The sequence below is a fragment of the Tinamus guttatus genome, unplaced genomic scaffold (assembly GCF_059628265.1).
Source record: "Tinamus guttatus ecotype Peru unplaced genomic scaffold, ASM5962826v1 Tinamus_guttatus_pri_ptg000052l, whole genome shotgun sequence".
Taxonomy (NCBI): domain Eukaryota; kingdom Metazoa; phylum Chordata; class Aves; order Tinamiformes; family Tinamidae; genus Tinamus; species Tinamus guttatus.
The window spans coordinates 11129509-11155405 of NW_028288586.1; the positions used below are offsets into that span (position 1 = coordinate 11129509).

Genomic DNA, 25897 nt, shown 5'->3' on the forward strand with positions numbered 1-25897 from the left:
CACAACATATAAACAAGGGCATTTGTTTGCACTTATTTGGTTTTATAAGCTTTCAGGGGCATAAAATTATTTTTCAAGATAGAAGGTGAAGAAGGTGATAGAAGGCTTGCTTGTTGAGATAGGAGTTGCATATCATATTACTAATGAACCCATGTTCCTACTCCAAATATTCTAATGAAAAATAAGTCCAGTGTGATGTTATAGATGTTATACTTTAAAATGCAATAAACATGAAGATTGTAAATGACTGCATTGCAAGCCAAATATAGTTTTCTTCCTGGAAAAGGAATCAAGTCCTATCATTCATTGGCAACAGTGGATAGAAATTCTTTTTATGGCATAATATTCACATGCTGCACAAATGATATACATGGAGGTTAACAATGAATCACCTCAAGCCTAATTTTGATCATAACATTCCAATTAGAGGAAGCCATGTTGATTTATCCCTGCTATTCAAGAAAAGACAAAACATTACCATATTTCATTTGCATTTCTCTAAAAACAGGAGGCAAATAACCAGTGAGTTTCCCTAACTCCTCTTCTGTACAGAGGCATGAACTGGGAACTGGAAGATAAGAAGTGGATAAGAGGACTGGAATGCTTCTCTCCCTGGTTTGCCAAGTAGCCTTGTACAGATCATGTTCTCTCTTGGTGCCTAGGTTTCCTGATCTGCAAAATGAGGATTACTTCTAAAGTGTTGCATGTGGCACTTCAAAAGTGTCAGGTATTGTAATAACCGAGTGCTTAAGTGTGTTTTAGAGCGTTTTGCTGCATCATGGTCAGAATGCCTAAGCAAGGAATGAACAAAGGTAATATTGAGGGGCACCAGTGCCCACAGAATGAATCTAGCTTTTCTGCTCTTGCTGAACAACAGATATTTTAGAAGATCTTTATGGTATCTTCTGAAATGAGGGGTCACTTCACAAAACACAAATGTGTGCCCTGTGTCTCCTCACACCATCAAGGAGAGCAGAGCAAAGGTAATACCTTCAAGCAATCAAGACAGACTGTTTCCCATTTCAGTCTCCCCAGTAACATTGTTTTTGCCTTAAAAACAAATCCAAACTAGAAACTGTTTGTTCTCCCATCTGCGGATTTTAGGGAGTGAGGATTACTACTAGCTTTAAAGCTACATTAATTCTTACAGGTAAAGGAGCAGGACGGGGAGGCCCTGTGAATCCGGAGCTGCATGGAAGGTCCAGTTTTCAGCTCCAAGAGCTGCCACTTGCCCATGCTCTTCTGCCACTTTCAATGCAAAGTTGAAGGCTTTCTTGGGAGAAGCCTCGGCAGGAAGTTGCTCATTCCCCAATTACTAAGAAAAAATGGTGTTTTGGGGCTTGGCTCACTTGAAAGGTGACAGATCCAACCTTGAGCTAATATTAGCAAGAATTCCCACAAGGCTGGTCTAATACCCCTGTGGATGGTAGGCAGGGATACTTTGATCACGGCAGATTGCACTTTCCAAACTTACTCCCATAAGACTGTATCCAGCTTCTTTCCATTGCATGTTCATAATACATTCATATTTGTCAAGTACACAAATAGGAATGTTCTAAAATCACGTCCTCTCTTTGTGACATTTCCTCGTTGCTGATTATTAGCTTAATTTCAACAATGCTAAAACAAAACTCCAGCATTACTTCCTAACTACTTCCTAATATCTGAGACTATTGCCTGCTGGTCAAGCCCCCAGAGAGGCCACTTTTCACGTAGACACCTCTTCAGGATATCACAGCCAGTCTATGTGTACACCTTGGGCGTTCTTTTTGAACAGCAGCTTTAAAATGTTCACTGATAAAAATCTAAGTCAATTTTTCAACACTTTATATTTTAATATAATAAAAATTTTTTTTTTTAGATTTAAAAAGTCCTGTCTTTCTCTGTCCATAACCATACCTACTGCTGTTTTAAGACTATTCTCCTAGTCCATTGTTCTCACTCACCTAACATGTCACAGTTGACTCTGGAACATAAAACAAACACTACTTGTTTTTACTGTCAAGGTGCTTCGGAGCTTAGCTCTATTCTGCCTATTATTTCTCACTCACAGGTGTCATCTCTCATTTTTATCTGTTGAGGATGCCCATCTCCACTGTTTATTTATTAGGTTACCAAAGACCTTGGTTTATTTGAGATCTGCTCCTATAAACATCTACATGGCTCTTTCACTGCAACTGTGAACAGATTTTGGTCTGCCAAACATTCATTACTCCTTGCAGTGAACAGGTTTTGGTCCTGTTCCTTGCAGTTCAGGTAACACTGGACCTGTCACCTGCAGACCTTGACAGCGTCTCTACCAGGCTGCAGCACAAACTGCCAAACCAGCACTGCAGCCTGGCAGAGAGGCTGTCAAGGTCCTGAATTCCATGAACACGTTTTGAAATTACCTGTGCACATTGTTTTGTTGTTTCAAGAGATTTTGTTGGTTTCTCTTGGAACAACTACAAACAGTGGGTAGTAGCCTAACAAGTATATTTTTATGCAGGCTGTCAACAGGTTATCAGAGGTCTACACAAGACCCCTTAGGCATTGTATTAGAATGACATACAGACAAGGAAATGTCCAAATACAACATTTACAGACACATAAGATGAATGAAATATATGAGTGGAACGTAACTGCACTGACAGTGTATGGAAAATTAATTAATTAGAAAAATCTAGTAGAATGGAAGATAGTAACTTGTATTTAAAAAAAAAACAGATATACTGCAAACATAAGTAACGAACTATAATGAGAGCTGTGGCTTGGAGTTATTCAGGCTTGTGCTGCTGGAATTTGACCCTCCTGACTGTTGCCCAGTCAGTAGTATAGAGTGCTGGGTTTGCTCTTTGTCGTTCTTCTAGCATGAGACATACGGGCTTGAATCCAGTCTGTGATTAAAGTGATGGAGTTAATCCGGTTCCTAACTGGAGGAAGTTTCTGAGTTACTTAGTTAACACTGGCTAATTGGTAAGTGGCCAAGTCTGGATTAATCAAGAGTGGATCTAGGCCCCGAGAATGCCAAGAATGGCCAGTAGAACAGTGGGGCCTTGGAAGGAAATGGGAATCAGTATTTTTCCAAATAAGAAAATAAAATTTAAATGGGATTGTTAGATCACTTGTTTGCACAATACTCATTTGGACAAGAAAAGGTTTGAAGGATGTTTTCTCAGAGTTCTGAGATAAAATAATTTTGGTGACAGGTGACAAAAGAGCAGCAGGATTTTATCACTCGTTTTATACCAACACATGCAAGGAAGCCAGATTTCATAAAAAAAAAAAAAAAACAGATTTTGCTTTTATTTCCTTGGATAAATTGACAGTCAAAATATTATATAGTAAGGGAGGTGAAATAGATGGATTTACAATCCCAGAGAATGATTTTTGCCATATCTTTGGCACCAGCTATCCTCTCTGTTCTTTCCCCTTTGGTTAAGGGTCACGTTTCTCTAATGCAGTTAGTGCATCTTTTGTCTTTATGTCACCTTTCCTGAGCTGTAGGAATGATGACCTGAATACTAATTTTTACAAGCACTTATCTTAACAGCAGTGGTAGCTGAACTTCCTCACACTCCACGCAGCAAAAATATGATTATTTTGAAACTGGATCGCTTTCCTAATTCACATCAGCATACGAATGCATGAGTTATGCCATTACTACAAAGCAGGAAGGCAGGGACAAAAATACAGTGGCCTGAGAAGCTGTATAAGAAAATAAACACCAAACAAGTGCATATGGACACATTGCCTCGGCCTGTGATCTTCGTATCAGGCATCTATAGTTTTATATTTTTGCAGTCTTTTCTATTTATAGAAGATCAGCATAAAGGACTATTTATTTGGAATGGCAGTGACGTAGACTTTATAGTCAGAAGTGGAAATGAGTACCTGAGCTACACAGCAGTGTGGAACCAGGGCTCTGACAACGTGATTTGATAATGCACAGGCAACAGCGGCCTGTGCTGCTATTACTGTCTTCTCTTAGTGATTTTTATAAAGTAGATTCAGACCAGTGGGGTCCCATGAACAACTACATCATCACTGGGGTGGCCATGAGCACAAAGGGACAGGAACCGGTGACAGCGTGGTCAGAAAAGGCTGGGAACTGCTGGTGCCAGCGCTATTTACTGGCAAGTCCTGGCCTTGTTAACTGCAGTATTGGGTTGAAATCACACATTCATCTTCTGTCACTTGTCTCTCGTGGGGTTACTTATGTCCCCAGAGTGAGAATGTCTGATCTTGTAAGTCAGCTTCTGGACTGCCAAAATTTACAGCCTGGCATAATCAAGAAAATGAAGTCTGTTTTTGGTTTAACTAGATGTGGAGGGCTGAAAACTGCAGTAAAATGGCCTGTGAAAAACTTACTTTTCATCCTTTAAAATCCTGCCTTACTTAGACTGTGGATGTACCAGCAGTTAATTTAATACTCATGTCAATTGTGTATATGTGCAAATGGGTCAAACTGGCAGAAAGAAACTTTCATTGGGAAGGGAAAGACAGGAGACTTCAAAACAGCTTAGTAAGAAGTAGAAGAGAAACTTTTCCTCTCATTACCAGGTCCATTTTAGCAGATTGCTGCATTGCCTGTTTGCTACCAAGCAAGTGCTACCAAGCACTTATTCAGCCCCTCTGATCTTTGGACTTTACTTGGGAATGAGACATGTAGTCACTGTGAGAAAAAAATGTGATGCTTACAATAGCACATTAGGAAACATATTTAAAAGCATGTACTAAAACTTAACCTATGTAAGGTAAACTGAGAACATACCTGCAACACTCTAGACGATTCATTCAAGAAATCCTCCATGCTCTGATTTTCAGGATTAAATTTGTTAAGCTGTTCGACTATTATTGCAATATGTTTTCCATGGCTGACCATCTTCACCATGGAGAATCCTATAAATATAGCAAATCATTAATTTTTCATGCCTCCTTCAGTTGTGGCATAATGTATGTTGATAGGCTCACAAAGAAGCATATACTGCAGTAACACAGAAGAGAACATTTAGGTCAAGCTTTCAAAATCACAATTAGTCAAATAGAAGAGCTATCAGGGAATGAGAAAACAATAAAAAAATCAATAAAATACACGACAAATAATTACATTTTTCTTATTCTGGAAATGCCTCAAAAGATCATTAAGATGATGGTTTCTGTTTTGGGTTACTTGATGAAATATAATTAAATATCATGTTAGAGAAAAGCAGTAACTTTAGCAAGGGTGCTATACAGGCCCTATTTAATACATTGACCTTCCCACTGAGATGCAACTGACAGTAGAATGTCAGTTTTAAATCTCATTGCATGCTGTTATTAACAGTCTGCATCTCCAAACCAACAGAAAGAACAGGAATAGGGAGATGGGGCACACAAAGAAACAGTGAGACGGTGTCGGAAAGCATCAGGATGGGCAGGGATGACGGCAGTGCACCGGCTGCTGGGGTTTTTGGAGGCTCAGCAGTTCACAGAACTTCTTATGCTGGATGCCCTGTGTGTTTTTATCTGTTTCAACTGCTGTCTTCCTCCTATGAGTGAGAGTTTGCAAAACTGTCTTAATGTCTGCATGAACTGTGTTTCAATTGTGTATTATACATTTGCACATGCTGTTGTGTATATAGACAAATGATAGCAATGATCGGGGTGAAAGCCACTACACTGGTTTAGCAGTGACAAAAAAAAATGAGCACAGGAGTAATTTCACATGGTGAAAAAAAAATATTTTAAAAATTGTCCTTGCATTTTACACAGTATCACACGGTACTGTCAGAAAAGAATGGTTGATCAAGATGATTCATTCCCACTGTGCTAAAGATAAATCATTTCTTGCAGTAAAAGGATGTTGTAACATTTCCTAGTACAGTGTACCCTGCCCTTCAGCATTACCATACCCTGTTATAATTGCCTAAACAGCACTAGTTTCAACTACTAATCTCAAACTGCTGAAGGAAAAAAAACCTTATGCCTGTATTTACGTTCAATACAAACATTCAGTTAGCAAATATGGTCATGATGACCAATTAATAAAAATGTCCAGGAAAACAAGATTGTGACCAAAAAGAAGGGATGGCCAGAAAGCAGAGGCACTGCACTGCATCTCTGCCGCTTTGCCAATATTAATAAGATGTTCTGCTCCAGGAAGAAGGAAAGGAGAAGAACCATTTCTCCATTCCCCTGTGGACATGATCTGTTTTTCCTCTGTACCTGCCATGGTCCTAAAATTCACAAGGAATTTTGGATAAGAGAGAGAGAAAAATCTTTGCATTCATTCAGGCTGAATCATAATTCAGGCTCCAACTCCCTCACAGTGAAAGATATTTTTTCTACTGCCGTAGTAATTTCAGTTTTCATAGTGTGAGCTTTCTGATATTCACTGTCCAAATATAGCAATCAGGAGACCAAAAAAAATGAGATATGAAACCTCAGACATACAGTAACACCTTAAGGACCTGAGCTGTAGAGGGGTTCTTAGTAGACAGAACTTAGCCTAGGATTGCATTTAAACAACTATCATTATCATCAATGTTTTAAGATATACACATTAATAATGTAATTAATGATACAATCTGCTTCCATTACGTAATGCAGAATTTCAGGAACTGCCCTAGCTTTGCTTTGCACTGGAGTTTGGGCATCCTTTTGAAGGTGACTATCTGAGCACTAAGACCATCCACAACGGCAGGGGTTGGTTCCAGCGACCCGAGCTCTTCCCGGGGATTTCGGGTCCCTCGCGGGTGCGTTTCCCCCGACGACCGAGCCCATCCGTCACGCGGAGCTCAGGCAGGGCGCGCAGTTCTGCTCCCACGGGAGCGGGCGCTGCCCAGCGCGGCACGGCCGTGCCGGGATCATCCGTGCCGGGATCATCCGTGCCGGGATCATCCGTGCCGGGCGCCTCTTCCCGCAGCTCTGCCCATGGCCACTGCGCGCCACGGGAGCAGCCGCTCTTCCCGGCGCGCTCCGCCCTGAAGGCAGCGGAGCAGCCAGTGCAAAACGAGTTCAGACCGAGCAGCTGCAGCTGGGACTGAAATTTTAAAATTTCCATCCATTTTAATGTCTTATACACTTACCGCAAGTGTTTTACTAGACACGGTGTTTCCTATTTTTAAATTTAAGCTCATATCTGGTGAATTTCGCTATTTGCTTCCACGTTGGCTCTGCGACATGCCCTGCCAGTAAGTTTTATTAGCCTTATTTCCCGGAACGAGCAAACCGAGGGACTGCCGGGCCGGCTCCGGGAGCGACGCGCGGCCTCCCCGCCCCGCGTGACACACTCACACGCCGCTCTCCTCCCCAGCTCCGCGCAGAGCCGCGGGGAACGCCCGGGCCCTGAGCGCCTCCCGAGGCCTCCTGCCCTCGCGGAAGCGGGAAGCGCCGCGAGGCGGCGGCTGCCCCGAGGCGGCCCCGTACCTGGCTCCGCCGCCGCTCCCGCCGCCGCCGCCGGCCCCGCGGCGTTGCCAAGCGGGCGCGCGGGCTGCTGGGAGTTGTAGTTCTCCGGCAAGGGCATTTCTGGGGCACAGAAAGGCGCCGGCGGGGGAAAAGAACTACCCGGCGGGGAAGAAGCAAGATGGCAGACGGTTGTTTGCCGCCGTTGCCGAGCAACTCTTCCCCCTCGCCGCCGCCTCGTTGTCTGCGGCCACGGCAGCCGGAGAGGCTGGAAACGCAGCAGCTGCATCCCAGCTCTTCAGTGGAGCCGGCGGCCGCGGTTAGAGGCTTTCTGTCGTGACGCAAGCAGCCTCAGCAGCTCTTCGAGAGGAGACTACAAGTCCCGGCATGCCCCGGAGCACGGCGCATTCACAGCCCCCGGGCCTGGCGCGCGGCATACTGGGACTTGTAGTCCCCCTGCCGCCTTCCCCTGTTACGCAAATGAGCAGCTGAGGGGGCGGGCCGAGGCCGCCGGGGGCCGCCCCGGGTCGCGCTCCGATTGGTCTCGGGCCGGGGAGGCGAGGCGGGAGCGAAGGGCTTCCCGCGCGCATGCGCCGCGCGGAGGGAGCCGCTGCCGGGCGCGGGCGGCCGCGCGATGTTTTGGGGTCTGTGAGCGGGGAGCGGCGCCCGCTGCCTGCGCGGAGCCGAGCGGCGGCCTCTGCGCTCGCCTCGAGCCCGCTTCGCCGCGGCAGCCGCGGCGGGAGGCAGCGCTCGCCCCGGCGGGCGCCCCGCGCAGCGAGCGAGCGGCGCCAGCCCCGCGGCGGGCGGCGCGCTCCGAGCGGCGGCGGCGGCCGCGGGGATGATGAACAGGTTCCGAAAGTGGCTCTACAAACCCAAGGCAAGTTGCGAGCGGAGCCGTTAAACGCCCGCGTGCGGCGCGAGGAGCCCGCGCGGCCGCGGAGGCGCCTCGGGGCACGGCCGGGAGCGCGGGCGCCGCTTCTAGGTCCTTGTGGGCGGCCGGGAGCCCCTGGGGAGCGGCGGTGGCCGGGGAGGTGGCGGGGGCGCAGCCGGGGGCCCCTCGGCGCCGCCGCCGTCCCGGGCTGCGCGGGCTGAAGCGCCGCGTTCGGTACCGCGCGGAGCCCGGGGCCGCTGCCGGGCAGCGCTCGCGCGGGGACCCGCGTCCTCCCTGCGGGGACGTCGCGAGCGGCTCCCCGCGCGCAGGGCGCGATGACGAAGCAGAGCGGGGCCGCGGCGGGGCGGCCGCACCTGGCAGCGGGAGGCCGGGTCCCCTGCGGCCGCGTGTCCCCCCGGCGGGCGCTCCCGGCGCCTCCCTGGGAGCGGGTTCCCTCCTGGGCTGGAGCCGTGACGGAGCCTCCGCGCGGGCTGTGCCCTGAACCGGCGCGGGGACTCCGCGGTTCCCAGCGCTCCTGTTTGCCGTTAGTGCGACCTACGTGTACGGGGGAACTTTTAAAGCAAGAGCCTTGCTTAATGCGTTCCGTGGGTGCGCGTTTTCTGCCCTTTGTTCTTGCTTTTAAAGTCTTGGGAAAAGTCCAAGGATCAGAGCTCGCTTTGTGAGGGAATTATCATCTTCTGGCGTCAGGGGCATAAACTGCCTGGGGAATGATCATATCCTACACGGGGTGTTCGGGTATGCGAAGACCACTAGTGATTTTGCAAATGTGCATTATGCTGACAGTTGAACTGTCTTGGCAAAGAAGGAGTTATTCACTTTATGAAGTACACGGGAACAGAAATTAAATGAAGTATCGCTATTTTCTGGTTTCAGTAATAATGTTAAGTCTCATTCTTCCAAATCTTTCACATGCACAGTTTGTTCCCCCAGATAATAGCCAGTATGCTGGGATTTAAAAATATACTGACATAATCTGATTTTTTGTTTTGCAGTATAATGCTGGTTTTATGGTATTTTGAACGTAACTATAACCCTGCCCGGGGTTACTTGTCCGGTGTTGCTACCAACAACTGAAACGCAACTCATTTAGAGACAAAGTAACAGAAAACACAATAACAAGTTGCTCGCAGCCATGTTGCCTTCCATAACCTTTACTGTTTCCTTACCTGTGTTATACCAAGGAGCAACTACGAGAAGAACAGTTACATGTACAAAACGGCAATACTTAAATTCAGGAGAAATCATTGCCTATATGCAATATCTTCTGTCACTATTTCTTTACTAAAACTAAATAGATTTCACCATGGTTTCCTTTTTAATGGACATCTCATTTTTAATGTAGAAATTATTTATGAATATACTATTTCTGTGTTATAGGCTTTTTATTTGGTACCCTGGATATATATCAGATAGTACATGCCTGTGTTTTTATATGCAGTTTTTGTGGGTAAAGGAAATTTTCAAACATGTTGCATGACATTGAGCCTCATAAATTAGTCGTGTTTGTAGTGAAACCATTGCCATTACATTGCAAAGTTAGTGTCTTCTTTTTTGGAGAGGAAATAAAAAAGTTGCTTGGAATATAAGGTTTTGGTGTGTACTTTCTTTGCAGATGGTTTTTGTGAGTTTCAGTCACTTATTTCATCACTTTTTTTTTTTGGTAATGATATAGTCATTCTATATTCAATTGGATTAGTGTTCAGTCTCATAGTGTGTTTTCTGTTAAAAATGAGCAGTTTTTTGATTTGTCTATTGAATCTTATGGATAGTAAAATGTAAATAGTAGTAGTATTAGATAGTAAAATGCACAGAAGCTTGAATAGTGTTTTGGGGGGTTTTTTTGAGAGAAGGGGGATTCAGGATATAATATATAAGGATGCTTCTCATGTTCTAACTTTTTCAGCTTAGACTACTTACTTTCCTGTTTCATTAGGGAATCCTGGAATTTCCAAAGACCCTTCCTGTGAGCTCAGTGGGTTCCTTAGTCTGCCTTGAAGTGCTGTTGAGTGCAGTGTTTTGAGGGTGATGTGTTTGGGTATTGATTCTTGTGGAAGTTATTACCGACACACAGTGGTGTGTGTTGTTTAGTTACAAGATTTTTTTAGGTGCTAGAGAGGTTGGGTGCATTTTACTGGGTGTGTTTATCTTCTGCCAATGATGGATAGAGTTTCTTTTGCAGTCTTCCAAATCCTGGTTTCATATAACTAGGACTTTGCATGGCAGCATGTTTGGATGGTACTGGGCATTTGGCCTCCTCCTTCGATTGTCGTAATTTTGAAGGTGGTAGGGAAATGTTATTAGGAAGGTACAGGAGGTGCTTACATTAGAATGCATTAGATTTATAGAGCAGCCCATTCAGAAACCTGAATATAGGGTTTGGTTTAACCCTGGAGAAACTTCCAAATCCCAGGGGAACTTCCATAATTCTACCTCACAAAACAATATCTCCAAAACAATTCAGCTTAATCTGTGTAAATTGGAAACACCAAGAATAAAATAGAACAGATATTGTTCTTTCTTAAAGAGGCACAAAGCAAACAGTCTCACCTTCAGTTTGCTCCAAGAGGCAGAGACCTGTCTCCAGTAGCTGCTGCAGCCCTGACTGCACCAAGGATGTTGCAAGATCTGTGTGTGCAGAGGGTATCTTGGCCAAGAGGAGCAGGGCACAAGGACCATGGGTCTCAGCTCCTCAAGCCATCCCCTACTCTCTGGTGCTCTTCAGACTCTGCAGGTGTGCTTATATACCCCAATTTTAACAGATTTATGTCAGCGGTCGGGGAAATAAGAGAATGAAATCGGTGGCAGTGGCATGGAAAGAGGAGTTGCTTTTAGCTGATGTTTAGCGCATGTCTGATTTTAGGCAGAGCAGTGAGATGGTGCTTGGGTTCCAGCCTCCTGTTTCACTAAGATTTTATCTTTCATTTTGGCGAGTGTTTTCTTTTTGGGGCTGCAGGTCCAGTGCATTAGGTTTGGCTTTTGGGGGTTGGCTTCTGGAACAGAACAAAATGCAGAGTAATTGCAAGCAGTTGTGCTCTCAAATTGCAAGAGCTCCGTGGAACAAAGGTTGCACTGAGCTCCTCCGGTGTTCCTGGCTTCTCTCAAACACTGCTACCTCTGGAGAAAAAGGCTGGCTCTTCCTAGACCGAAATACTCGTGTGCATGCACAGAGAGATACAAGGGGAATATTTCCTGTCACTTCAGGGAACTTCTTATCTTGTACCTTTTGCTGTTCGAACATTCCACAGATGCTAGGTCAGAACTTGTTCTTAGGCAGATTCTAAATATCTAGCAAAAAAGAGGAAATCATTTGGTTTCATGGAGTTTTGAAATGTTTTTGCTGTCAAAAGTATTCTGAGCAATTCTCATGGATGTAGCAACGAGAAAAATGGTCAGCAGCCAACTCGCTGGTGTTAGTGTTTTAAACTGCGCTTGAAATTATCGGTGTTTTGGGAAGGACCAAATATTTTGAAAGAACTGTAGGTATTTGATTTCCCCCCCCCCCCCAAAAAAAAAAGTCCATCTCTTATCTGCTTAGTATAACAGACAAGATCTTCAGTGTATGCTTATTTGTCTGTATTTTTCCTTTTACCATATCTCTTTTTTTATGATATATATCTTCAAATCTTAATAAAATAAAATAACTAAGGAATAAAAAGAGAAAGATAATTCTTTTTTCTCCCTCTCTTCCCCCCTCCCTTTTTTTCTCCCTCTCTTCCCCCCCCCCACCCCTTTTCTTCTCCCTCTTTTTTCCCCCCTCCCTTTTTTTCTTTTCCTCATCTAAAATTGATTAAGGTACAGCTGTGTTGTTAACTCGTGTCCTAAATAAAAGGCTATGTAGCACCCGTGAAGACACAAAGATCTACAGCCTCTGACAAGTGAAAGAGATATGCTGAGTACCTACTTGTCCTTAAGTGCTCACTCATGGCTATCAACAGACTGGATCTGTTTCCATAAATGTATCTTTTCTCCCTGAAGTACTTGAGAATGAGTTGCTACCTTCTTGGTTATTTGTTTTGACTTTTTTTTTCTTGGTCATTCAACAAAACAGCTGGACTGGTCCAGCTTTAGATAGCTGGATTGGTAGATACAACTTCAAGAAGAGATTTTTGCTCCCTGTTAGCGCCGATCCAAGATTTTAATCTTTGAGAAATAGCACTTAAATAACATTTAGGTTATTTAGGGATGTGTGGAAGTGTAGGGAGTTGGGTAAAGCTTGTTACTGTGTCTACATAGTACCTTGCTCTAACTTCTATCAGGATCTTCTGAACTGAACTATGTTTTATGCTAGGAAGCCGTTGCTCTTAGTAATAGCTATTAATAATAATTATTGAAGAACATTGAAAACATGATAGATAGGCTAGTTTGAAACAAGGCTTTAAAGCATAAGATGGGTGTAAATGGGTGTCTGGGAAGAAGATCCCATGCAAGTGGATGGGAGAACGTTTCTAGGAGATGGATGAATCCCCTAATATAGAAATATGAATGGCATTTGATTAGGAAGAAAAATCACACTGGCTCTCAACTTCTGCATTAATTTGCATATGAGTTAAGTTTTTTTTTTTTAAACCCAAAACAAAACAACAACAACAAAAAAAAACCCTGAGTGTTAACGGTGTGTGTGTAAGAGAAGCTTCCTCTGTTGTGTTATCAGGCTTACTTTATGATGAAGCTGATTCCAGAGAACAAAAGTGGAGAGGAAAAATTAAAATGACTGTTTTTGGTATGGTGTATATTGTGATCTTGGAAGTTGTGAAAAGAACTGAAATTTCAGCGGTAGATTAAATAAACTTTAAAATACTTTGCTTATTTTGATCCTGGAAGTGACCACGCCACGTGTAGGGCAAGGCATAATTCAGACATTTGTGTTTATCATTTTCATGTCAAGGAGCATTCATGGATCATTTAGCAATTGCAATATGTTGATTTGAAGTCATATTTTGTCATGTAAAACATTGGCATTTACTTTTCCCATAGAAAAACAAAGCAATTAAACAAATAATTATACTTTATTGTTTTACACAGTTTGGATACAGGTGCTTCAAAGCTTGTAAAATGTGTGGTGCAGAAAAAAATGGGTCTTGTGAATCTTGGAACTTAATCCTGGACCAGAAATGTGTGGAGAGGTTCCATGGAGCTGTTATCAGTGACTTTGAAGAGCAAAATATGTTCTTTATCATATAGCTATATGAAGGATGTTTTCAAGCTTGTGGGATGATGTGCAGTCAGGAATGAGTGGGAGACAATGGGAATAGTCAAAGCCGAAATTTGTTCGGCGTGTAGGAGAAAATTGATTGTGAGTTGGAAAAGAAGAGGAGCTTTGAAGATGGAGAATAGGGTTATGAACTCTTCATAGAGGAAGGCAATTTTGTACAAAGATTAAATATATAGTTTTGAATATATGTTGCAAAGAGCAATTTTAAAGTTGTGTCTATAGAATGAGAGGTAGGACTAACAAGGATTGTCTTGAGGGGTTTTGCTTGACTGAGATGGTCAGAGATGAGAAAAAGATGAAGCTACTGGAGCAGTGAAGTAACTCTTGTGGGTAATTTTGAGGGAGCTGATAGAAAAAGGATGGATGATGTTATAGAGTGATAGCTGGAAAGAAGCTGGTATATTCTTTTAGTTCTAATATTTAAGTTCCAAGTGAAGGAGGAAACTAGAACAAGTTTAGTCTTGGAAGAATGTCTTGAAACTATTTGGATGAAGAATGAAAGAAGAGTGGAAAAAAAATACTGCTGTCATACAGCAAAAAGCCTTGGAGTACAGCTGATTGTGATCAAACTTCCTCAATGCAATATTTCTATTAACTTTTAATGACTTTCAAAGGACAGGAGAATTGGGACTCTTCCTTACTTATGAAGGCAATACTGGATTTTTGAAAATCTTCACCATTTTCATGATCAGTTCATTTGTCTCACTTAATTACCTGCTTAGTTGTTATTCTTTCTACTGTCTGATCAGAGCTGCAGCTATTGGACATGGAACAGCAGTATTGATAAAAGCTCTGGAGTAGGCAACTTAGAAACGAGTATATGTTGTTTTAGCTTAGGTTCCACATACAGAATTAGTTCATTTTAGAAGCACCATCTAGTGGTTCGAACACATATGTCGAAACCAGTAATTCTTCACTGTTCCAGTTCTGCAGCTGACTGGTAATAACTGACTGGATGATAACGACCTCAAATCATATCGTTTGTTAGTATTGATTTGCCCATATTTAAATAAGGGAGATAGGTAACTGTGACAGTTGTCTGTTTAGAGAATTGCATGGTTGTTCTGAGTACTGGAAAATGAGAGAAATGCACACACCTCCCCAACAGTTTTTGCCGCGGTATCCTGCAAGCCCAGTCACAGCACACCAGGACAGAGGTCCCTGCAGTCCGGTGGTTATCCCTTCCTCTGAGTCCTCCAAGAGGTGCCTGGGGGGAGAAAGGATGAGTTGAATGGGAATTGTCATTTTCCCTGGGCCTTCTTTTAAACTTAGGGTAGTCTGCGTCTTAGGGGCTTGCCGAGCTGCAGGTTGTACTCTTATAATTTGATAGTCTGTGAATGTTTTTCTTTAAACTGTCTAAGCATTTTTTTTTTTTCAATCCAATTATACTTCTGGCTTCTGTAATGGCTACTGGTGCTTAAAGCCAAGTTCTATGTTAGTGAGGTAAGCATTTTCTTTGTAAACTTTTTCAAGTATTCCTCCATGTTCCTCTACTGTGTTCTTTGTCCTGCTGACTACCTTCCACTCTATCTCTTTGAAATTTATTTTGGATGTCCTTTCTCCTCATCTGATGCTTGTTACCACAAATCAGGAAAAGGTACTTTTTGAGGATCTCGGTGCATTCTCCCAGGGTTCTTTGAAAGAATGACAATACCAAAAAGACCAGGTTGGAACTGGACTGGGTTAGATGCTGCTAATAAAGCCTGCTCTCTGGGAGGACAACCTGTCTCTTTGGAAGGTATCCTCAGGCTTTAAGCTTAGGAAGTTAGGGGGCCTGAAGAATACTTTCTTTTTGAACCAGACAAAAAAATAAGTGTGGCAAATGCCCTCTATGTGCTTTATTTAACTGTTTTAATGTTGTATCTACTGTCATAGCAAATGTTCTAGCAGCATTCCTCTAAAAGTTCATCCAGTGAAACTGTAAAGAATGATGTCAAAAGTTAATTAAGTGTCAAACAGATCTGTTTGACTTGTGTTGAAAGCCTGACCAACCTTCACAGTGCACATCAAAGCAGGCTTAAGATTAGCTCTTTTTTGGAGGACACTGATGAATTTTCACATCTATCCCTACTTAAGTGTTTTTTTTTTTTTTTTTTTTTAATTTTGACATTGTAACGTTAAAGCTGTGGTATATTATGTATCTAAAATCACATACCAGAAATCATTGGTTTAAGGGCCTTGTCCCCACTTTCCATTCAAGAAGTTAACTGCTGCATTCCATACTGGCTGCAGTGTATAAATCCTGTAAACTAAAGGTGTTCCCAAGTCAGCCAAGCCCTGATGCTTAGCCTATGTGTGATAGAAGATATGCAGAGCAGAACAGTGTCCTTCTGTTGGGGCAATGTCAGCTATTGGAAAATTCGTGAGTGAGAAAGGTTGTAACATGTTTTATAGAACTATGGATTTAGGGTATAGGAGATTATTAGCTTCAGGTGAGTGGGAGAGATGGAAGAGGGGTGTCAGTGTTTTTGAACAATATAAAGTTACAACCTTACAATTTCCATATTCCTAGTGGATAATCTCATTCTTATTTTGATTATGTGGGAAAGTCTTATTGCCCTTTGGGAAATTTGCCTTATTGTTATTTAATTCTGTTCTCCACTACAAACTATAGAATTTTCCTTCTTGTCTCCCAGTAGGTGATTTTTGCGTTGCTTCCTCAGGCCTCTAATCTGATCCCATGGACAGTGGTTCCACTTGTTTCTATTCCTGTCTACTCACCTCCTGTAATATCAATGCTCTTGACAATCTGTAAGGATGACATAAGATCGCTTTTATCCTGGAGCGTTGATCAACACAGTATTGGGTTATGAAAGGAGATAAGATTCTGCAGTAGGGTAGTAAAAGTGTATAATGTTCTACAGTAGCAAGGAAAGTTGACCCCCTGAGAATGTCATATGAAGGTTGTCTCTGCATTCCTCTGTCTTTGTAGGCCACTTTATTTTTCTGTCTTACAGAGACTTTATTCATGCTTGATGCTATTTTTCATTCTAAATTGCTGTCATGTCAGTTTCATGTAATCCCTACTGGGTAAATGAGTGAAAGGAAAAGTTCAGGGGAAAAGGATATTGGAGGCTGGAGATGATAAAGTGGAAAAAAAATGCTTGGAAAAAAAATGTTAAAATAATATGAGGGAAGAAAAAGTGAGAGTGGGGAGCTCACTCTCTAGTCTTTCAAAATGCCTGCTCTTTATTTTCAGATGGGACCTAACTGAAATTAAGTTGGGGTGATGTTCAGTCCAGGATGTGTTAATTCCCCCCATCTGCTGCCAATATGACTTCCATGAATTAAAGGTGGATAAAGCTGCAGTAACCAGATGCTCAAGGTGTTCCTCTTCTCCACTCTATCGGGAATGTTGGCCTAGGAGGTTTCTATTGAAACATGTTTTGAATTTTTTGTGTGTGGAACTTCCAATACATGGATATCAATGGTTCTTCAATGTAAAGCAGATAAAATTCATTTAATTGAAGCGGGATGCTAAGTTTAAAGACATTAAATTTGGTTTGTGTAAGATTAAGTTGAAGTGGTAAATGCTAAATAATAAAATATGGTTTTTACATGTAATGATCTATGATGTATATAGACTTTGCAGGGTTGTATTAGAAATATGATCAGGAATAACTAAACTCAACTTTTGAACTTGCCTGCTACAAATACCTTTACTGGAATCTAGTTGATAGTGATATCAGAAGTCTGATTACCTAACTCTGCTCTTACATGTCGTTTATGACTTTCTTTTCCTGATGATTAGGCAACTTGTCTATTATAACGACTTAAATGTTTTGTAAAACCATAACTGTATATTTAACTGTAGTTAAATATATTTGTGCAGTAATGATCCTTTTTGAGCAAAAGGAGTTTTCAGTTTTGGTGTTGGTAGTAGATGAAGTGCTGAGAATCTTTGTCCATTTCTCATGAATTTGAACTCAAGCTAAGGCTTCTGCTGAAGGGGCAGAAATGCTGCTAGTCTCCCAGTCCTTCAGCCCTGGCCATGTGCTCCCACCTTCCTGCTGTTGATAATGGAAGTTGTGTGGCCAGATTTCCTTTGGGTCAGCTTGCTGGCACAGTTGGAGACTAATTTTGTTTTTTACGTTATTTAGCAGAGTTGGTTTTCAGCCTAATCAGGGAGAGGGACCAGATGATCTCCTCAGTTGATGGCAATGTGGTCTTGTTTGGCTATTGTTTTATACTAGTTGTGGGATTGCATTTTCATTGTCTTTTGTGCTCATGTCTGATGTATTCCTAATACAAATCAATAGAAGGAAGCCATAATCTCAAAATGTGAACAGGTAGGTTGTAAGGTTAATGTGCCTTTATTCTGTTGCTCTTGGCTCGTGCAGGGAGCAGTCTGAAAGCCAGGTGAAGTAGTCGTGAGACCAGTATGAGAGATGAAATTATTTTCTGCAAAACACAGGCCCAGCCATTATTATCATTTTAGGTGACACTGAAGAACAGACCATATAGAAAATGTTAATGTAAGTTATTTGTAAGCACAAGTATCAATTGCTATCAGCAAAGCTCAGTTAAGTTGTGAGGGAAATTGTGCTATGAAAGAGCAGGATTTTCATGTTTTTAAACTATTTAGCTCTTCGAGCTGGCTACTCTTTACAAGAAGAATTGTGCAAGTGCTACAGTACTCAGTTAATGCTCTATTATCAGCTTGGCATGTCTGTTTTTTCTTTCAAATCCTTTTCAAGAATTGTCAAACCTAGAATTTGCTAATTTGAGTCTTGGAGCCAGTAAAGTGAAGGATCAGCTAATTATGCTAATTCAACATTTCGCAATTAATTTCAATGGCTTTAAAAGTCTTTCCTTTATTTAATTTTCATCAGCTGGCTCAGAATTAATATATTTAAATAGCATTATCATCAGACAAAGTTAGGTTTTCATTGTGTGCTTACTGGAATAAGAGTTTTAAGAGAACTGCAGGAAGTGAGAAGTGCAAGTTCTTTCCAATTTAATTTTTCTTTGAAACTGTAGCAGTCTTTTATCTATGTTTTGCTTGCAAGCTAGCAAATAAAACTCTGCTATGTGTAAGGGAGTGCAGTGCTAAAAACAAAGTCTGGGAATGCAGAAGAAGAGGTAATCTTGTTGTGGATTGCTTGTTTCCAAGTGTAAAACGCTGTCGGTGTTGGCTACTGAATTTGGTGTGAGCTTTATAGCTGCTTTGCAGCCACTCAAAATCACTGTAAGTTCTACTGTTTTTGAGGGATCTGAGCAGTAGAAATTTCTGGTTTGCTTAAGCAGCAGTGGATGGTTTTTTAGTTGGTGTTTGCAGATCATTCTACCCACTTTCCCTACTTTCCATGAATAGTTTTTTCAATGTGTTGAGACCTGTGAAGAGCACTAAGATCTCTCATAGCATAAGGATGGAGATTCCATAGCCTCTCTGGGCAACCTGTTTGGTAGCTCCCAAAAGAGTATTTTCTTATGTCTAAATGGAATTTCCTGTTTTTCAAATTGTACCCAGTGCCTTTTGTTCTTTCACTGGATAGCCAGGCAAGGTGGCTCTGGCTCTGTTGTCTTTGCACCCTCCTTCCATCAGATACACACATCCTGTGCCAGCTTTGACTCCAGATGGACTCTGGCTTTCTTAATGCCATCCGTGCACACTTGGATAGTGTCACTGCATTCCTCGTGGGTCACCTGTCCCTGCTTCCACCTCTCCTACCCTTCCTGCTCGTTCAAGTTGCGTGGGGAGCTGCTTGTTCAGCTGCACAGGCCTTCTGCTGCCTGTGCTCGACCTGCTGCTGGTCAACACGCACCTTCCCGAGCTGTGTCCAGTCCTCCTAGACCCTTGCTCTCTCCAGGGCTGTATCCCGTGGGATTCTTCAGAGCAGTTCTCTGAACAGATGTTGAAATCCATTTTGTCTGAAGCTTGGCGATTTGATTTTAGTTTTCCCTTCTGGAATAGCTTCGTAAGTTCATAAATAGATACAAATAATATACTACAATATTATAAAAATCTGGCTCTGAGAGACAAGGCTGATGCTAGCCTTGAGGCAGAACATATACTGAATGTGCCTAGTTCATCCACGGTTTATGTTTGCCTAACTTGTTCTTCAGGTCTTGCAATAAAAATAGCTTGCACTGTCCTTTTGGGCGTCCAGTAGTTCTCTGCCTTGCAACTGGTTCCTGTACAACACTCAACTTCAATCACTTATCCTGCAAAATCATACAGTTTCCTATTTTAATCCCTAAGAGAGTTGGAGGGGCGGGGCGGATCTTTTATAACTTTATTTGTGCTTGGAAATGTGCTACTTCTTCAGTGTTTTTTTTTTTTCTTTTCCAACTTACACTAAGCAAGCATTTGTCACCTTCCCCCTTTCCTTTTCCCAAAACAGCTTCAGGGGTTATTGTTTTTGAAACCTCTTATTTTCGGGGCTCTTTCTGCTCCAGCTCTAGTTGGAGATGTAGTTCTTATAGAAAGCTTGATTGTCAGGGATTCCACTAAGGTATCAAAAGTGCTGTACGTATAGAATGTGTATCTACGGTGACTTATATATGATTTTTTGTGGTGATATGACATTGAATTGTATTGCTTATGATATGCTAAAATTAGTTGAGCCTCATTGACCCGGTCCGACCACTTGTGGTGGTCACTGCAGCCCGTGGCGCTGCTTGGGAGGCCACGCTGAGCTGGCTCAGCCAGCCCTGCAGAAAAACATTGCAGGGTTAGTAAGAACTAACCTCAACTTTCCACTCGCTTTCCTCTCTATGGAAAGCTTTTTTCTTTTTTTTGCCGGATTAGCTGACTGAATCAGTTGAACGATGAGCAACCTGATGAGCTGAACCTGGTGTAGGAACTTTGTGGTAGCCAGATGGGGAGGCAGACAGGAGTGTGGCAGGAGCAAGCAGAGAAATGGACATCACCTTTGGCATCAGCAAATTGTTAAGGTCACCAGTAGGATTAAGACAGTTTGTTCTGACATAAATTCTGTTCTAAGGTGTTTTTCATGCCTTACTGCCTGTATATAATCTCCATGGAATTACACTCTACACTTTTTATTATTTGTTGAATAGAACCAGGCCTGTGACACCACTGCAGACATACTTGGGTTTTAACAGCAGTTAATATATACTATAAGTTAGACAATTAGTTTCCAAATAGCGCCAAATTAGCACCCAAATATACCTTTTCCTGACCTTCTGGAGTTTCTCGTATAGAGCTAACTTGTTAGTACTCTTCTTGCTATAATGTTAGAGAAATGAAAATTTCAAGTCCTTTGGGTTCATGAACTTACAAAGCACAATTAAAACCTGTACATTCTTCCATGCTGAATGAGATTGCCTCAGGCCAAAAGCAGAAGGGAAATGAAGATATGAGAGATGCCCTAAATACATATGAAGTAAGCAAAGCCATTAAATGAGGCCGTAAATAAATATATTTTCTTTTTCTGTGCAAAAATGTCAGAAAATAAAAAGACCAGTTGTTATTTTTTTTTCAAATGCTTTAATGAGAAAGGACAGTTCTTAACAGCTGATTTTCTTATGCATTCAGTGACTGAAATTAGTTGATAGTTTTCAAACTGTTGATTCTGTTGCAGAATCAATCAATTGTAACAGGTGTTTTTTTTTTTGAGAGAGAGAGAAAAGAGCCTGAGGAATAAGCAGTGGAGAGAGGAAGAGAGGATGTAACTGGGAAGGTTCTTTTGGGGAAAATATTCGCTCTTTGGTGCTGAATTTGGGACTTTAGATGCTTGGAATAAAACTGCATTTTTCAGATTAACTTGTGGATTGGTTTGACTTTTAAAATGGGTATTTGTGGTGTCCCAAAAGGTTCCATTTTCACGAGAGGCTGAATAGGCTTTGGGGCTATTTTGAGTAAAATATGAATGCTCTGTGAAGACCAAGTTATGACTTTTCCATTTGTTTTTAAATGAAAGTATCTGAAGTCCAGAGCATAGCTACTTATTCTTATGTATTACTGTAGAATTAGCTTAGAAGTTTCCAGAAGGTATTCATGAAATTTCTGTACAGAGGAATGCAGGAATTTGGTCTTTCTCTAGGTAGTTCTGGTAGAGATGTTTACATCTGTGCAGAGCCTGGGGCAGGACTGCTGCTGCTTCTACCAGTCCTACCTTTAATGTCTGCGTGCTGCTGCCTCGGAGCACACCTCAAACAGCATTATTTTCTGCAAGCTTTAGGAACAAAATTATAGTGACTTTTTTCTTTTTTTCCTTTGCAAACAGACAGAATATTTACAGTAAGGTAGAGCATGCTGCAGTTGCAGAGAGTGGAAATATTGACCCCTTTTTCTAGGGAAGGGAAGAGTTTTGGGAAAGTTTTGAAGGTAACCTGCAGCTTAGGGAACCCCTCTCCTTCCTAAATCAACTGCTTGAAAGAGGCTTCTGCCAAAGACTGTTGACAGCATCTGTAGCTTAGTTTTGGGGCTGGCTTGCTGCCTAGAAGAGCTTTTCTTTCTCATGTCCTCCAGTGATTACTAAGCTGGGGAGTTATGTTCCTGCAGTTCTAGTCTCTGTGAATCTCCCCTCTAGAATTCCTGAAGTGAATCTGAAGGAATTGAGGTATTATCATTTTCTCCACAAGAGGCACTTGGAGTTCTTGCACATGAAATAATTATTTAAAACTTTAGAGATAGTGGGGAATGGGAATGAATCATGGCAATCAGTTTGTGCTCTAAAGGCTGTATAGGATTCCTTCAGGTTTTAACCTTCATTAAAGTCTTATTCTTCTGTCAGAAAAATCCAAATGAGCTTGAGATTTGAAAGATTTTAGGCTGTTTGTCTCTTCCCGCCTGGCCATTTTATCTCTTGAGAACAGGATCAGCTGTGCTGAACCTCTTTTTAAGGACTACATGTTTTCCAAGAATAAAAAGGTGTGCTGCAAAACCTTCTAAAACAGGATTTGCCCCAGTTGATTTTTGTGTTTGTTATCACCTAGCTTTTGTAAATGTATCTTTTGTTCATTTCCAGAATGCTACTAGTGGTAGCAATTGCCTGAAGGTGAATCAAATTATCTTAGCAAAGAAAAAATTGTATTTATCAATTTTATGTAGCAAAGATAAATGTGATAGAAATTGCACTTGTTACGGAATTTTTGTTATTGAGTCCTAGGAAATATTTAATTCCTTTTTAGTTAACTTACTGGTTTGGTTGGAGGATTGGAGAAAAATAACTTGCCAGGAGTGGAAGATCATAGTTTAAATATCACTGTTAATGTATTTGAACATCTAATTTCACAGCCTAATTAATTAGATGTTAATTTTGGTATTTTTGTTGTGTATGAGGAAAAACTTGGAGGTTTTTTTTTATTTTCTTTATTTCTATTTGTTTCTTTATTTTCTGTCTGTTTGTTGCCTTTCACCTGAAAGGCTCTGTGATGCTTTCTTCCTAACACCAGGAATTAGACAAAATAACTTACTGAGGAAAGACAGATAGAGCTGGGAGGCCCCATCTGCCATGGCCACCACTTCATTTCGCACCACTTGGCGAAAGAGAAGGATCAGTACAGCCTGGCCCTTCTGCATCTGGTAACTAATTACCCCAGGTAATTAGGATGAATAGGAGTTGCTGTGGGTTACAGTGGGCACTAGGCTTTTCCTGGGGTTTCAAGTCCTCTGTATCTTTATTTTATTGCCTGTGTCAGTTCAGCTAAGTCTAGGTTCTGCAGAGCTGCTGCGTTTACACTGTTGATCATCATCTCTGTAGTGACTGTTGAGTCACTTCTAGGCAGGTCCAAATCGAGATTCCTGAACAATTTAGGCCTCTTTCGCTGTAAGCTTGGCTAAATTTGTCTTGATTACAATATTTGCTTCACATTGATTCATATGCTGGGCTTGTATAGCTTAAGTTAAAGTAACCTAGGAAAGAGTAACTCAGACTATTCAGAGTGGCTACAACAGCTGCTGCTGAATCCTGTCTCTTTTCCTTTCTTCCAAATCACTTGTTTGCCTACTTCAGTGGGATGTTACTGATTCAGGAGTGTGATCGCTTTCTTTACAGTTGGTCATGCAAATGGCAAGGTTAAATGATTTAAATAGTTTATTTTATGGATTTACCTATATGTTTTGGAAAGGGTTTTTCTCTTTTTTAATCTCAAATTTCCATTTGAAAAACCCACATAATTAGTTTAATATCTGGGGGGGAGGGACATTGGTAGCCCTGTCTTCATTTTAAGATGGTTAATCAGTCCTGTTAACAGGCCAAAATCCCTTGGAGCAGCTGGGAGAAGGTCAGGCTAGTGGTCTCATATTGCTGCAACTGCTTAGTGAAAGGAATCATGTCTTGTGTATATGCTGTCGTTATTTTAATTCATCTGTGCATACTGTACTTAGGGTATTCCTACGGATAAGTGGAGGTAAGTGGAGACTAATGATCACAAAATAATTGAAGTTGGAAGGGGTTTTTGGAGGTCACTCTGGACATGTAACTCTCCACTCAGAGAGGTTCAAAATTTCAGTACCAAAGTTTGCTCAGATTCCTCAGGGTCATTCAGTTGTTATCCTAGATTATCTAGATGGCAAAATTGTTGTTAATAAATATATTTTTGCAGTCAGTGTTGTTATATTTCTTCCAATAACTAGACGTAGAGCCTTGTTAGGTATGGCTTTATTACAAATTGTTACAGAGTAGATAGAAGGAAGACCAGAAATGGGTTGTTGCTTTTAGGCTAATAATGGTGACAAAGTAAAATAGATGATAATCTAAGTTTTCTGATATCCAGCATTCTGGATATCAGGAATCTTAGATTATTTTATGCAATCTTACGTCCAAGTGGGAGGAGTTCTCGGAGCCCTTGGCACCTGAAGTCCTGCTCACTGAGTGTGTGGAGGAGTAACCCCATCTCCTGCCTCCCTGCTGTGATCTTGTTGCCAGGTCAGATTTTTCTGCTGCTGCACACGTTTGGTTGCAATAATAATTGCAGTAATAATGCCCTGCTACTTTTGTTGCTGGACAGGTATTTTAAAACATTTTAAAGGAGTTTAGACCATTCATAGTTCCTCACAGATGCTTTTCTTTTAGCATTTCTTCTGTTTTGCAACATGCATATCATACAGCCTGAATCATGCTCTATCTACAAGTATAACTGTAGTTCCTCCCTATTTTTGTATTCTAATTCTTCTGTTCTAGTTTTAGTGACTGTCCAGTATCTAAGAATTAAAACAAGCCCTGAGAAGGTGGCAAACAAAATAGGCTCACTGTAGTCTCCAAGCAATAAACAGGAGGTGAGGCTTTGGCACCTAAGCATGGAACTTTCCTCGTTCACTTTCTTTTTGACTTGCCTTTTGATTAGTAATCTAGGGAAATACAAATCTGTAGGAGAAAAAGTAGTTATTTAAACTTGCATTTCTTTCTCTATATACTGTATCTCCTTAAAAAATGTTGTTTTCTGTATTTCTGAGGAGTCTGTGTTTTTAAGAGTTCATCAGTGCATCTGATTCAGATTCCAATTTATCCTGAAATTAAAATCAGAAATTCCGTATCTCAAGTGAGGTTTGCTCAAGGACCGAGAACTTCTCAGAATCAGTAGTCCAAATGGCTTCTCGTACAACAGCAGATTCCAGGGTATTGGTTCATGCATGCTTATGAGAGAGGAAGCAAAGAAGAAAGTGGCAGTTTGGTTTCTTACAAATCAGCTTCGGAATTGAGTGCCCAGATCTTGTTCTTCCAGCTTTTATGCTTTTGACAACTCCCTTTCTCTTTGTGTTTTTGGTTTATTTTTTCAATAGACAAAGTGGTACAAGTATTAATTTGCAGGTTAGTGGAACATGAATTAGAAGTTGCTGGGGGCAGGAGAAGAGGGTATTTTGGGGTGTAAAAGCCTTGCTGCAGTTCTCTGCTCTGGACCATCCCTGGTCAGAGCTGCATGTTCGCACAGTGCAGTGGACTCTGCAGTTATTTTAGCTGATGCTCATCTGAAATTAGCCTATCCACCCGAAGCTGCAGCGTTCAGTGGTGTTTTGGCCTCTAGCTTGAACTTGTGACTTCTATAACTTTAAAGCAAAGCCTATACTTAAAATGAAGCAATGTGGTGGTTTTTTTTTTTTTTCCCTCCTCATAGAGAGATGATACGGGGAAAAATATATTTATCATCTGAGAGACAGCCTGTATTTCCTAGCAGGAGCACAGCTCAGATTTTGATGCCAGTGGGGTAAGGGTAGGCAGAGGTCAGAAAAAACTCTCAATGCTGTGCTAAGCTGTTAAGACTGATGTGTTTATTTGGTGTGATAGCCTCGACCTGCTGAAGTTGAAGGAGAATTTGTCACTTATATCATGGAAGATAAGACTTCATGCCCAGCCCTTGGAGGACTGACCTGGGCTAAGACTTTGTGACTTGGGCTTTTTGTAACAAAACCCTCTGCAGTGTCATGAGGGAAAAATCAGAAGGAGACTGTAGACTGTGGAAATATGGGCATGGGGGTCGTTTACTGTGTTAGGGTACAGAAATGCTGACTTTGTTCCTTT

The 25897-nt window shown here is 41.7% G+C and overlaps 2 protein-coding genes across 2 annotated transcripts in view; one reads left to right on the forward strand and one right to left on the reverse strand.

Moving 5' to 3' along the window:
* Positions 1 to 7430, reverse strand: part of CFAP99 (cilia and flagella associated protein 99) — a 53562-nt gene extending 46132 nt beyond the window's left edge. Inside the window, exons 1-2 of the mRNA XM_088540050.1 lie at positions 7390 to 7430; positions 4754 to 4881 (exon numbers count right to left, since the gene is read on the reverse strand). Coding sequence (XP_088396176.1) covers positions 4754 to 4873 — 120 coding nt within the window. The 5' untranslated portion in view covers positions 4874 to 4881; positions 7390 to 7430. The remainder of the gene's footprint in view (positions 1 to 4753; positions 4882 to 7389) is intronic.
* A 767-nt stretch (positions 7431 to 8197) lies between these two features.
* The window catches only part of ZFYVE28 (zinc finger FYVE-type containing 28), a 120020-nt gene continuing 102320 nt past the window's right edge, over positions 8198 to 25897 (forward strand). The window contains exon 1 of the mRNA XM_088540055.1: positions 8198 to 8242. Coding sequence (XP_088396181.1) covers positions 8204 to 8242 — 39 coding nt within the window. The 5' untranslated portion in view covers positions 8198 to 8203. The remainder of the gene's footprint in view (positions 8243 to 25897) is intronic.